This window comes from Trichechus manatus, unplaced genomic scaffold (genome assembly GCF_000243295.1).
Source record: "Trichechus manatus latirostris isolate Lorelei unplaced genomic scaffold, TriManLat1.0 scaffold00031, whole genome shotgun sequence".
Lineage (NCBI taxonomy): Eukaryota > Metazoa > Chordata > Mammalia > Sirenia > Trichechidae > Trichechus > Trichechus manatus.
In genome coordinates, this window is record NW_004443967.1 from 10825184 (window position 1) to 10840176 (window position 14993).

Here is a 14993-nt window from a genome sequence, read left to right on the forward strand (position 1 = left end):
ATATTTAAGTCTTTGATCCATTTTGAGTTAGTTTTTGTACATGGTGTGAGATGTGGGTCTTGTTTCAGTTTTTTGCATATAGATATCCAGTTATGCCAGCACCATTTGTTAAAGAGACTGTCTTTTCCCCAATTAATGGACTTTGGGCCTTTGTCAAATATTAGCTGCTCATACGTGGATGAGCTTATATGTGGATTCTCAACTCTGTTCCATTGGTCTATGTATCTGTTATTGTACCAGTACCAGGCTGTCTTGACTACCGTGGCAGTATAATAGATCCTAAAATCAGGTAGTGTAAGGCCTCCCACTTTGTTCTTCTTCTTCAGTAGTGCTTTATTTATCCAGGGCCTCTTCCCTTTCCATGTGAAGTTAGTGATTTGTTTCTCCATCTCATTAAAAAATGCTGCTGGAATTTGGATTGGGATTGCATTGTATCTGTAGATTGGCAAGCCCATTATTTCTGATTATATCTGAGAAGCAGTGGTAAAGAGCCCACTGTGTGAGTCCCCCTTAAACAAACAAAGCAAATGAAATGTCCGGCTTCTGTAGCCCAATGGTCTTCCGCCATCTGTCCATGGCCCCGCCCCTCCTCTCCTTCCCTGCCATCCTGCAGCCACCAGGAATTGTTCCCTTCCTCCTTCCATCTCTGCAACAGCTGCTTTGTGGGACCTGTCTTCCTCCTGGTCTCCCTGTGGTGGTGAGGCAGCAGGTGAGGCCACAGGTAAGGAAGCTCCTCACTGGGCCACCTGCTCCCCCATCTTCCCGGGGGCCTCATGCTCCTCACAGCAGCTTCCCAGCTTCTTCCTGCTCCTTAGCCGGCCTCAGCTCCACGCTTCACCACCCTGGAGCTCGTGCTCTGGGCATCATGGGCCCCCAGCAGCAGCTTGGAGCTGAGGGGTGAGGACTAGGGAAAAGAGGTGGGAGCATGGCCTGGCCAGGTGGCTGCATCAAGTGCCCATCAGGGTCTTGAGCCCACCTGAGGGGGATGGTAGGTAGAGCACCACAAGGCTGGGCCCAGAGCCCTCCCAAGTCTCTGCTATGTCAATGGCTTGGAGGAAGTTCTGGATCATGTGAAGCTACATCATGCGAGGGAAGGAGATAGAGTCTCTGAGCCAGCAGCAGCAAGGCATGCCCATTGCCCCCTGGAACCGGGAACACGTGCTGCCCATGTGGTTAGGGCGTTTCCCCCACAAAGAATATTATGGGTCAAATCACATTTTATGGACTGCCCCTCATTTAGCCCTTGTGAACCACAGTTTCTTCTTCTGAACACAGGACCAATAATCCCCAGATACATCCCAGAGCTCTTTCATAGGTTGAAGGAAATAATGACCTTGAATGACTTTGTAATTGAAACCAGTGTCCACATGCAAGTCAGTGTTGCTGCTGCTTAGCACGCTGTGTCCAAGGAGGCATGTGTTGTGTTTCCCAACAGCCGATGGAGAGGCAGACAGATTGTTGGAGCACAGTCCATTTGTAAGCTATTAACCCCCCAGTTTCCACTTCTACTCAAGCACTTTGGATTTGGGGAAGGATTAAGAGTCTCAGAGTCGAATCAGTTTTTGCTTTACGTTGGAAAGTGGTAAGAGCCTTTGTGTAGTGATCTTGTCCTGAAAACACAGACGTGAGGTTGGCCTGTCTTAACCACTGTCTGGCCTTGGCCTGTGCTGTTCCTCATCACCTAGCTATATGTAGCAGGTGAAAGAAGTCCAGACCACAGCTCTCGGCTTGAGTGAAATGGCAGGCTCGTGGACACCTGGTGCAGCTGGGGCGCCTGGTGACCAGGGCTTCAGACACATCCTCTGCAACTGGCACAGAAAGGAGCTTTGAGTGGAAGAGGGAGACTGTTAGTGCTCTGTGGGCTGATGGGAAAGCAAAGGTAGAGAACTGATGCTCAGTGACGTTTAGGGCCACGCTCAGGGGCAAACCAAAACTGCGTCATGGTAGACTTCGGCTGAAATGGCATGTGCATCGGTTGGCATGGACCATTGGTGTGACCCATTATCTGTTCAGTTTATACGCACAGTCAGCCAGGAGAGGAGCGTGCCTTTCCTTGGATCCTCTAGTGGGTGCTGAGTGCAGCTCACTTTACCTGCCTTCCCCTTCATGGGGCAGGACACCTGGCTGAGATAGGTAACTGTCACCTTCTGTACCGGTGGTTCTTAACCAGGGGTGACTTCGCCCTACAGGGACCTTTGGCAGTATCTGGAGACATTTGTTTGGTTGTCACAACTGGGGAAGGTGCTACTGGCATTGGTGGGTAAGAGGCCAGGGATGCTTTTCAACATCCTACAATGCACAGGACAGTCCCCACAACAGAGAATTCTTCAGCCCCAAGTGTCGCTAGTGCCAAGGTTGAGAAACCCTGGTCTACACTGTACCTCGGCTCCATCTTTCTTTCCCTTGTTACATGTTAAGAAGCAGCAACCAGTTCTGGGGTGGGAACTTGTATCCATTTAGTACTCATGTAATAAAGGAGGAACCAAGAAGGCCTCCAAGGTTTCCAGCATGGAGAAGCAGATGGATGGTGATACCACTGACTGGCACATAGGTGGGCAGGATACCTAAGAGAGATAAATGACTCATTGCTTTTCTCTGGTGGACTGAGCCTACCCAGTGACCACGGGCTGAGTCACCCATCCTGAGAGGGTTCATGTGGTGCCCCATGGCATCAACGAAGACAAGTCCCCTCTTGTTATAGACTTTAGTTAACTACATTAATATTATGAGATTTTTATGACTCCATTTCAGTTGATTAAGTAACTGTGCCTAATGTAGAAATACATTTGATTACTCAGTTACGTATTCATATCTAGTAAAAGGCCGGTAATCTTAAATGCCTTGATCTGTACATTATCGTGCCTGTGTTCTGTTTCATGTTCTGTTATCAACACCCCTCTGGGCTTTTCCACCTGCCCTGTCCCGTCTACACAGCAGATACACAAGTCTGTCATTCTATTAAGTGAGGAAAGTGCAGAGCACAGGCCAGGGCCTAGGGAGGGCCACGTGAAACACTTGCTGGAACTTCTCCAGAAATGAGACCAACTGGGTGGATACTAAATCTGCCCGTGGCTCATGTCCTCATGTCTGTGACACACTGGCTTTCAGGTCTACTGGAAGCTGGGAAATATCACGAGCAATGCTAACTGAGCCCAGTGCCTCACAAAGAGGCTCGTCTTTGTGACTGTGTGTTTTCAAACACTAACGTGTGGAATGCCCATGCTAGGAAAAACACAAGTAGAACAAGTGCCCAGAAAGCAGAGCATGTCATTAAACTGGTTTCTGCCTCTACTTACAATCTTGTGTGGTGATGGATTCCAGTCCGTGGACAGGTAGTGCTGGGAGTGAGAGGAATGCGTTTGCTCCATCGCCGGGCATAATAGCACCCCTCAGTTCCCTGTATAACATAACAGCATCTCCCTCTGATGGTAATCCAGAAAAACGGGTCTCAAGGAAGGAAATAGTCATTAGTTCACACCCAGGCTGAGGTTGGAAGCATCTCTGTCAGTCACATATGCCGTTATGTGATCTGGTGGAAGTCTTCAAGATAGCCGCCACTGCCTTTGTCATGTTTACCTGACTGGGTTGTGGTAGGTTTATGATTTGAATTGAATCTTCAGGGAGATTGTAGGTGATGTGTTGTGGGGCTGGACACTGTGCTGGACTATGTAGGTGCCACACAAGACTTCTGGCCTCTCATCAGCCTGCCAGAGGCTGCTTCCTCTGGAGAAACCCTTCCACTGAGGCCTGATGGCTTTCTGAAATGCCCAGCTCACTCTAAAGTTCTCTCTTTTCTCTCTCTCTCTCTCACACACACACACCCCAGTAAGGGACACACGGTGTTGTTAGCCAGGCCTCCCTTGGGCTGTCAGAAACAATCTCTAGATGTTCAAAATGAATTAACTTGAAAAAGGAGCCCTTGGAACTATATTATTGTTCTCACCAAAACCCCCAGCAGCCTTGCATAAAACAAAAACACTAAGATTCTCCTTCTGACCTGCTCAGCCCCAGTGAACTGATCTTACCTCAGTTTTCTTCCTCAGTTGGCTGCCCCGTGTGGCAGGGCCCACACGCACATTTATCAGGAGCTACAAAATGCTGCTCCCCTCAGGAACCTCTTGACTGTCCCATGAGTCCACTCATCTCTGCATTCGCACTCACGGCCCCCCTCAGGAGGGCACGAGCAGTCCGCGGTTCCCAGGTTACCCTCTGCCTTCAAATTAGAACCCACTGGATGGGAAGGTTTGGTCCCCAAGAGAGGCTGTCTCAGTCAGAACTGTCTTCCCTCTGCCTTCTCATTAATGTCCCTCTGTCCCCATTGCTTAGTTCCCAGGGAAGATGGACATTTGTTGCTTCCAGGTCTCACTGACAACCTCACTTCATTTGACTCCAGCGACTCCTCCCCTCAGCTTTCTGTGGTTTTCTCTGGTGTCCTCTGTTGGCTCTATGTTCCAAATATTTCCTGAATCCAGCTGCCTCTCCATGCCACCCTGGTCCAAGCCACCATCATCTGTCGCCTGGATTCCTGCAAAATCCCCCTCCCAACCTCCCTCCTTACACCACTGCCCCATCACACCTCAGCCAGAGTGAGCCTTTACAGCTGTGAGTCTGAGCACGTCACACCTCTGCTTAAATCCTCAGTGACTTCTCATTTCATTCAGCATCAAAGCCCAAGTCCAACAATAGCCTACAAGTTGTCATCCCTCCGTCCCTCTTTGACATCATTTTCTAACTACTTCCCCTCCTTGCTCACACTACGCCACCCCTCGGGCTTCTTGCTGTTCCTTGAACATGCCAGGCCCATCCCTCCTCACAGCCCTTGCACTGGCTCTTTCCTATACCTGGGATGCTGTCTTCCCAGATGTAGGTGTGGCTGCTCCCTTTCCCTTCTCCTGATCTTGGCTTACGTGTCAGACTTCTTGTGATGGCTGCCCCACTTAAAATTGCAGCCCATATCCCATGCTCCCTGTCCCTCTCCCTGTGCTCATTTGCCACCTTTTAATAAGTTAATTTATTTTATGTTGCATTATCGTCTGTCCTCCTCCACTAGAACAGAGGTCAGCAAACTTTTTCAGTAAAGGGCCAGGTAGTCTCCACTCCAACTGCTCAACTCAGCTATTGTAACATGAAACAGTTATAGACGATAATTAAGTGAATGGGCTTACAATGTTTGCTGACCCTGCCCTAGAATATAAGTTCTATGTGGACAGGTTTTTATTTCTTTTGTTCACGTGGCACATAGTAGGTGCTCAATAAATATTTGTTGAGTGAATGAATGATTTCAATGAAATCATCTTCCTTTCTTACTATTATCATTTTTTCTTTGTACTGGCTTTACTAAATTTAACCTTATTCTCTGCACATTCTTTCCTTTTAAAAACAAACCAAAAAATTACACTTCAAACATTCATTCTTCATTCATTCATATGTCTCTAGTGTCTGTGTACCAGGCATGTGCTCTGCTGTAGGCATGGTACTGAGTAGGACAGACGTGGCCACCGCTCCCCCCAGCTTACACACCACCGGATCGATCATGCTTTCCCCCTGCTCTGTCATTTCTTTCATAGAAACTCAAAGTCATGAAAACAGAAAGCTTCACTCACAGTGGAACCACCAGGAGCAGGTGTGGGGGAGAACAAAAATAATCTTGTGGGGTTGTTGAGCTTGGCAGAGCTGCTTTTTGCCCTAGTATCTGTCTTGCCCTTTAAGACTGTAGATTGTTGGGATGGCGGGGACTTGTCTGTTTTGTTCAGTGTGTGTCCCAGGACCTGGCATCGTGCCTGACACCTGACAGATGTGCAACACACATGCATTGAACCCGATGCTAAGTAAGGAGACAGCGGTATTTTGCATTCCTCGGACTGTGAGATCCCTGTGTTTTCTTTTGGAGCCCTCCAGTTGCATGCTACCATATTTGCAGTGAAGTCAATCCCAATTGGTTTTTGCCCAATAAAGTCCGGCTTGACCACACCTGCTTTTCTGTCAGCGCAAGTCCCGTAGGATTCTAATGTGATTTCATCAAAATAACAACAGCCTACTTGAGGCACTTGATGACAATCTCCTTCATAAAGTAAATCATTTTTTGGATTCCGTTCACCACCTTTGTCATAAACGATGCCCCCAATGACTTTGCTGACAAAGTGGCTTGAATAGATGTTTCATTGCCCTTGCTACCTCTGATGACTAATGCAGCATCCTGGATATCACGTTTCACTCATTCCATTAAATAGGAAAACAGCATCTGCAGGAGCTGTCATTTCCTTTCATACTGCTAAACCAGTAAGCCTAGCAAACACGTACTTGGAATGGTTTGATGTCTTTTGGTCAATGATCCACCTAATGAAATGCCGTGTTAGAGAAAATAGAAAGTCGAATGGCGTTATTTGTAGGTTTTGCTGTTTGGTCTGTTCCATAGTCATTGGATCAAATGCAGGTGTTGTGGATTATTTTAGATGCTAATAAAATAATGCCCCATGGAGCTGTTCCCTGGGATTACAGGAAAAACAAAACAGTATTGCAATCTAGGACCTTGAGCTAGAAAAAGCCCTGGCACATTTTGTAGGCTGATGGCCATAGGCTACATGAAGAGCTTCCCTATTTGAGGAACTTTGTTTAATCACAGCAATTATGCCTTATGGCCTTGCTCAAGAATTCATGGTACATATTGCTTTCCCATTTCTTCCTTGACAAATGTTTTTAAATTCATTAGAAGTTTATTTAAAATGCTACAAAAACCAACCCATTTGTAACAATTGTACATTGATGCTAAAGAGATTAGAACTCTAGATTGCCTGCTGAGTTATCATGTGAGGAGAAGTGTGGGGAAGGACCAGAAAGCCCCCAGCAGTTCTGGAGCAGGATGTGAGGAACAGAATACGAATAACAGTGATGGACACTATTTTTCAAGTTCTTATTTTGTGCCATACTCCTAAGAAGCACTATATCATCGAACCATCATCACAACTCAGTGAAGCGGAGATTGATATCTCCATTTGAGAGGTAAGGAAGCAGAGACTCAGAGAGGTGATGTGACTGATCCTGGTAGGGGCTGCAGTGTCTTAGATTGAGGGTTCCTCAGAATGGAAGATTCTTGGGTGGATGGTGGGGGCAGGTGCTGCCTTACCATGGCCCCAGGCTCCACTACTGGGAGATGGAATGGGTCTGCTGCCTATAGGCTGGGTTTCACTGCCATCTCTCAGATCCTCCTGCCTTCCTGCCTTGATGGCAGCTCCCCAGGGCTGAGTTGGTACTAATATGTTTTCCTTGCCTTTCTGTCAGATGGTGGCACATGGTCACACTGCGTTCTTCAGTCATTTAGATTTGAGCTCTATAGGGAGGAAGCAGTGACAATTATCCAGTCTCTTCCTTTCGCCAGTTGGAATGACTTTTGTTTCTAGGTGATGTTTTATCTCCACCAAAGATGTGACCTGTTTTCTGAATGTGCGTTAGCACAGTTTCCTAACAGTCTGAGTACTTGACCTCAGTAGGCTGACCCTGGGGATCAAAGTCCCTGAACATTAATTAACAGCAGAAAGTATCTTAGCCACTGTGTCCTTGGTCAGTGCCCTTATGTTACTGACGAGGTAGCTGTGGCCTAGAGAGGGGAAGGAGCTTGCTCAAGGTCACACAGGACAATGACCAGAACCTAATCCCTGAATTACTATGCACCTATTCATTCATCCACATCCCTCAACAAATTTAATTCTGCTGTGAGCAGGGTGTTGTTCAAGCTATTGAGGAATCAACAGCCAAGAAGACAAGTACAGGCCCTGTCTCATGGAGTTTAGAATCAAATGTTAAATATTATGTTAAATGTTAAACAAATGTTATATGTTAATGTTAAACAGATGCACAGTGTGCCCTTGATTTTACATTCTGATTGCAGGCAGGTGGGTATCAAAGTGTGTACCTGGAAGATTTGGTCTAGTCTGGAGGTCAGGTGAGATTTCATTACACACTGGTGTTCAGTTGAGCGCCAAAGGATGAGTAAATATGGAATAGGGGAGGAGGTGAAGGGAAGGGTTTCTCAGGGATGGAACAGCAGGTGTAGTGCCCTGGAAGGGGAAGAACAGGGCATATTTGAGGTACAGATAGGAGGACAGTGGCTGTGGCAGAGTGAGTGAGAGGAAAGAACACAGGACAGCTGGGAGGGTTGACAGAGCCAGGTGTGCAGTCTTAAGGGCCATGGGGATTTGGTCAGTTTTCTAAGAGCAGTGGGAAGGAGTTTGAGCAAGGAAATGACCTCATCTATTTGCACTTGAAAAAACATCATTAGCTGCTGTGTCCAGGCTCCAGGCATCAGGGCAGTGAATGGGCACTCGGGTTACACACAATCATCATTTGTGCTGCCATTACAGAAGGGTATAAAAGAGCTTTTTCTTTTATTTATACTTCTTAACCTGTTTGGTTACTGCATATAAATAAAATTACATATACTAAATTACTAAACTTATTTTTTTAAACTTAAAGCTATTTACTATAGAACTTTTAAAATTACTAATAGCTAGTAAAAATGCCAAAGGTAGAAGCAGTTCTATGAGAGATAATGAAATACGAAAGTATTATCCCCTTCCTCAAAAATTATTCTGCTAGATCTAGATAGATCCAAGATACCTATAACATGGCCACAGAAAGGCTGATGAGTGTAGTGCAGATATTTCCACATTAGACTGTTTCCTAGAAAGATACGTTTCCTTGACCGCCTCTCAGAATTTCACTGACAACACAGGGAGTTAACTTGTGACTTAGCCTGAGGTCCTTACACAGTGTGTTGTTTACTGGGAAGTGTTTGGAAACTTGCCACCATGAACACTGATCAGTCAAGGAGAACCTTTGCACCTCACCTGAACCCAGGTGGACACACCTTCAGCCCATGAGCCTGCCACCTTCTGAAGGCTGGAATGTCAGAAGGTCATGGGGCTGTTAAGCCCAGAACCTGCCAGGATTCAAGCACAGCCTCACGGAACAGCACGGGCTGTGGGGTGGTCAGTTGACTTCTCTGAGCTTTAGTTTCTTTGGTAAAATGGGACCAATGCTACCTGCCCAGAGGAGGTTTATGAGAGTCAACAAGATAATATATGTGAAAGCGGGAGCCCCCAAATAGAATTTTGGTTCAGCACAGCAGCAAGCTTATCGAGAGCTCAACAGTTCTTTTGTTAGGGGAAGTCCTCCGTTGTGCTAGAACCTTTTTGGTGAGAAAATCTGTAAAACAAACAAACAAATGAACAAACCCATTGCCATCGAGGCAATTCCAACTCATAGCAGCCCTATAGCAGAGAGCGGAACTGCCCCATAGGGTCTCCAAGGAGTAGCGGGTGGATTCAAACTGCCGACCTTTTGGTTACCAGCCAAGCTCTTAACCATTGCGCTGCCAGGGCTCACAATTTAAAGCACAGACGTACTAATTAAGGGTTCTTCTGGTAGGTTACTTTCCTGGGATATCTATAGGGCTGCAGCTGAATGCCCTATTTGGTGAGGGGCTGCTCTGTGGTGGAGGAGCCTGTCTTGCCTGCAGATTCCTCCTCCTACCTCACCCCATCTTTTGCCCCCCCAAACTGATGAGATCTGCAGCCCCTTGGAGGGGTTGGGCACCCCCCCCCCACGGCCAGAGATCTGTGGATGTTGCCAACCCTCGTGGATTGTAAAATGTTTGATTCGCTTTGTCTGTGGCTCAGAAGGTTCAGTTCATCCCTGGGAAACCACTTACTATGAGACAGAGACTGGCACGCCCACTGGGTTTTTGTGGCTCACCAGTCAAATCACTGGGATCCAGTGGGAACTTGCTAAAGAGAAAGAAATTACAGCTCCTGAGCGTGTTTAGATTCTATGGAAATAGCTTGTATTCTTCCAGAATTTAGAATTGATTTTCAAAATCAGGAGCACAAATGTGGGTTCATGCAATGCTCAGGTGGGAGTTAAAGAAGTAATGCGGAGAGAGAATAAGCACGCACTTAAAGGAAAGTTTAAGTGCTAGAAATGATGGCAGCTTCCAGGGGCCTTGAGCATCTATACCTCCAGTGTGATTTCAATTCTTTAGTCTTTTGGGGCCCTATGAGCAAACCAGAGCCCTGGTAGCACAGTGATTAAGAGCTCAGCTGCTAACCAAAAGGTCAGCAATTAGAATCCACCAGATGCTCCTTGGAAACCTTATGGGGAAGTTCTACTCTGTCCTATAGGATCGCTGTGAGTCTGAATCAACTCAACGGTAATTTTTTTTTTTTTTTTAATATAAGCAAATCAGGGGGCAGCGATAGTTCAAAAGTAGAATTCTTGCTTTCCGTGCGGGAGACCCAGGTTCTGTTCCAGGCCAATACACCTCATGCACAGCCACCACCCATCTGTTATTGGAGGAGTATATGTTGCTCTGATGCTGAACAGGTTTCAGCAGAGCTTCCAGGCAAAAATGGACTAAGAAGAAAGGCCTAGAGATCTGCTTCGAAAAATCAGCCAGTGAGAACCCTATGGATCACAGTAGTCTGATCCTCAACCAATCATGGGGCTGGCACAGGACCAGGCAGCATTTCATTCCGTTGTGCATGGGCTTAGTGTGAGTCGGGGGCCGACTCAGGGGCAGCTAACAACAACAACAATAAGAAACCAGTTACTGGAGCAGGTAGGAAAGAGTTTTCTGGAAAACATAACTGGCCGCATTTGAATGAATACTCACGTTTCTGCCATTCTGCTCTTTCCTGCCTAGATTCTTTCGTTGGTGGCGTCATTGGCCTCATTTTCGCTTACATTTGCTACAGACAGCACTACCCTCCTCTGGCCAACACAGCTTGTCATAAACCGTACGTCAGCCTCCGGGTCCCAACCTCGCTGAAGAAGGACGAGAGGCCCACGGTGGACAGCGCGCCCAGCATGCCTCTGGAGGGCATCACCGAAGGCCCCGTATGACTAGTATCTTGGGAGAATGGACACTTAGCCCCGGGTACACCTGCCGCCCTGACACCATAACACCATAGAAAAGGTTTTCTGTAGTGTGTTTCTCATCAGTTTTTTTCAAAGTTATCTTTCTGCTTCCATTTTGCCAACGGTGTTCCTGCTACTTTAAATGTCTACTTTCAACTTTCTTGAGTTTGCAAAGGAAGGACACCAGGAACTCTCTCTGGGAGACAGCGGAAAGAGGCTGCAAGTGTGGGGTGGGTGTCACTTGGCCAACTCCCCTAAAGCGTTTGCTGTACCAGCCACCTTCCTACGTTTTCATGGTTGTAAAACATAATAAAACCTCCCACCTGAAAGACTTGGTGTTGGCCTTCCGCTGCAGCTGCAGTCATTTGGGGATGCAGTGGATGTCACAGGTGAGACAGCTATGGGAAGCCAGCCCAAAGCCAGCTGTGTCTGCACGTCATGCCAGGTGCTGGGCTTAGAAGCGAAGGCTCGAGAGCTTTCTGCATGATGAGCTTATGAGAGCATATGTCTGAAATGGAGTTGAAACTGGGAGCTACAGTCTTTGCATTTCCAGGGCTTTTTGAGTCACTGACTCTAGGAAACGAGCTGAGTAACTTCATGCATAGACCTTCACCAGATGCAACGAAACTACAGACCCATGAGTGCAGGTGGGGGAGGAGGTTACTGCAGGGGTCTCTGGGACTCTGGTACCATGTCCTTCTTCCTACACTTCCAGCATAGGTTTGAGAGCCAGTTCTGCAGCCCAGCCCCTCACAGAGAGTCCTGTATCTCCCTGTTCTGACCCCTCTGCATGAAATGGTGACTAATGTCACAGACTGGAAAACCAGTGCCTTGGGGTTCATCTCAGGGGTGGGGCCAGGGGATGGAAAGGCTTGACTTCTGTCCAGAGTCAAACAGTTTTTTAAATTACATCATCTACACCAGCAGACGCCTTTGAAAACATACATTACTGGGTGACAGGTCCAAGGTCCAAAGAAGCACTTCAGGTAAGAATTTATCCCCTTTAGGATGCAAGCTTTGCTGGGCTCTACTCTACCTAAGGGTTTGTCAGGTGGTGGCCTGTATCCCATTCCTGTCTCGGCGGGAAGTGTTCCAGTGTGATAGGGCACAGTTGAAAGTCCAAGAAAAGCTTGGACTCTAGCTCAGCTCTTTGCAAGGTTTAAATGTGGCTGGTCGGTACACCTTGTGTCGTCTGGGTATACAGCCCGCTGCTCCTTGCCCAGCTCGTTCTTTTCAAAGCAGCGAGTATTCCCTCCATTCTGTTCTGAACGGCTGCACCATGTGGTTCTCCAGATTCCCGAGCCTGCTGTGAGGTGATGCATCTTTGATGTCCAAACGAATGTCACTTTCCAGCAGTTAGTGTAACAGACTGCATTTTGAAAGACCCAAGTGGCCATGTAAATCATCTGCTGAGTGGCTCTGTCCTGCACGTGCCAGTTAGAACCATCAGGATGGCTTTGATCAGCCCTCTCTGCTGTGGGCTGAGCCCTGGAGTGCATGTACCACCTCGTGCAGACCTTCTTAAATGAGCCCAGAGCAGCCCTCTGCAGCCATGGTGCTTTCACCCCTCCGAAGCCGTGGTCCTTCCAACCCTCTGAAGCCGTGGTCCTTCCAACCCTCTGCAACCATGGTCCTTCCAACATGGTCCTTCGGGCACAGAGCCATGGGGGAGGGGAGCAGAAGGCCTGAATTGACTTCCATCCAAATCAAACCACTGATTTTTTTCAGTTACATCTGGTAGGTACATTAGCAAACAGAAAACAAGTGTGAGTTACTTTAAAAGCTCGTCGCTGTTCTTAGTTGTTGTTGAGTTGATTCCGACTCATGGTGACCCCATGTGTGCAGAGTAGAACTACCCCACAGGGCTTAGCAGATTACCAGGCCTGTCTTCCGAGTCGCCCCCGGGTGGGTTTGAACCGCCAGTCTGTCGGCTGGTAGTTGAGTGCTTAACTGTTTGCACCACCCACAGACTCCACTTTAAAAGCTGTCATAGCAATTCCCAAAACACAAGCTTCAATCCAGAATTTAAAATCCATGTGAAGTTGGAAAATCAAACAACATTCTGATTTAACTAAAAATTCTGTAATTTTCAAAAATAAAAATACAGAAAAAGACTCCTTTGCTAGTGTTAGAAAACCATCTGATCTAGCCCTTACGCTTCTTCGACTCTAGTTTTTCCCAGGCTGTGCAGTAATAGGGAGTAAGAAGGTGAAGGCTTGATTGGCACAGATGATTAAGCGCCCAACTATTAGCTGAAAAGTTGGTGGTTCAAACCCACCCAGAGGAGCCTCAGAAGAAAAGCCTGGTGATCTGCTTCTGAAAGGTCACAGCCATGAAAACCCTATGGAGCAGTTCTCCTCTGCCACGCATGCGGTCTCTGTGGGCCAGAATCGATTCGGCTGCAATGAGTTTGGTTTGGTTTTTAAGAAAGTGAAAGGGTTGTGCTTCAGTTAATGATGACTTAAAATTCTGGACCATGAAATGTAAATTCGATATACTTATATTTAAAGACAAAGGGCCGAAAAGGACTGTGCAAAGTTTAAAAGAACTGCATTATTAATGCTGATAATTAAACTGAAAGTCCTAAGACAGGCCATTAAAAGCTTTGATTAAAACGTAATTAAAATTACAAAGGACGTAATAACATGAGGCTGATGGCAGGATCCTCAGGAGCCATAATTAATGGTAGAAGCCAGTTCAAGAAAGGCACGCATTTTTGTGGATCTGTGTATTTTAATTTCATGCTCTGTTAAGGTGAAAGAAATGTTAACATCGTAATGCACTGATAAAATGGCCATGAATGGGGGGTTTGGTCCTCAGTCCCTGATTGTTTTTGGATCTGAGGGGTTACTAATTCAGACTCTTCAGCAAAGCTGGTTGTGCACAGTCTGAACCCTGTAGGACTGGAACGGGCGGGGGTTGGTTGGTGTTGGTTTGTGTGCATGGCCGCATGGAGTGGGAACAGCGGGGTCTTGGAGGATGATGGGAGGGAAGGTTACAGTGATACAACAAATCTGCTCAGCTCTGCAGGCTTGGAAACTGGATGATGGCAATTCTCCTGGTGACTAATGGGTTCTAGGAAATGGACTTCCGCTCTCACCTTACTGACAAGAAACTAACTTGCCAACTCGAATGTCTTTAGTACTTCCTTTACAGGAGGACACACAGCCCAGCCTGGATGCTCTGGTCTACAAGACTTCTCTTCCTTTGCTGAGTGAACCTGCTTAAAGTCCATATTAGAGAACAGAAGTCACAAAATCAAGCAGCTGAAGAGAGTAGGAGAGGAATGTAGTGAATGAGGTAGGCCAGGACAGTGTTAATGGCGAATGGTGGGACCATGGAGAACTAAAGAGTACACACCCAGGAAAAAGTCCTGAGCCTCTCAAGTGCCAGGTTGTTGTTGCCAGGTAGGAAAACAAGCCCAGTGTTGTGAGATCTTCTTATTTATTTATTTATTTTTAAGTTAGACAAAAAAAGTATTTATTGGCTCATATAACTAGAAGGGAAACCCTGGTGGTATAGTGGTTAAGAGCTATGTCTACTAACCAAAAGGTCGGCAGTTCGAATCCACCAGGCGCTCCGTCGAAACTCCATGGGGCAGTTCTACTCTGCCCTACAGGGTGGCTATGAGTCGGAATTGACTTGGCAGCAATGGGTTTGGTTTTTATGGTATAACTAGAAGAACCAGGAGTAGACTAGCTTCAGCATGACCGGATCCAGAGGCTCAAATGATGCCATTTCTCCACCTGTAACTAGTTTTTCCCTGTGTGTCAGCTGTTTCTTCTCCAGGATATGATGAGTACCAGCAACTCTAGGTTCCACCATCCCAGCTTACAAATCCCAGAGGAAGAGAAGGTTTCTCACCTCACATCCATACATCAATTCCAAGGAAGAACTGATTAGTCCAGGGGTGGGCAAGCTGTCCAGTCTCTGTTTTTAAGGGAACCAGGTACTAAGATTTGCCTAGCCTGTATTATATGCCCATCACTGTGGCTAGAGGAAAGGCTGGGGTGTGATTGACAACCTCATTTGAACCACTTGGAAATTAGTGGAGGAATAATGCCCCAAGGGTTGGAATGCTA

The 14993-nt window shown here is 46.9% G+C and overlaps 1 protein-coding gene across 5 annotated transcripts in view; it reads left to right on the forward strand.

The window, feature by feature from the left end:
- Positions 1-11255, forward strand: part of PLPP4 (phospholipid phosphatase 4) — a 130673-nt gene extending 119418 nt beyond the window's left edge. For 4 of the 5 annotated variants that reach the window (XM_004374900.2, XM_012555140.2, XM_023729899.1 and 1 more), the window contains one exon: positions 10697-11255. In XM_004374900.2, coding sequence (XP_004374957.1) covers positions 10697-10896 — 200 coding nt within the window. In that variant the 3' untranslated portion in view covers positions 10897-11255. The remainder of the gene's footprint in view (positions 1-10696) is intronic. The other variant, XM_023729898.1, reaches the window with a different exon arrangement.
- Positions 11256-14993: the final 3738 nt, after the last annotated feature.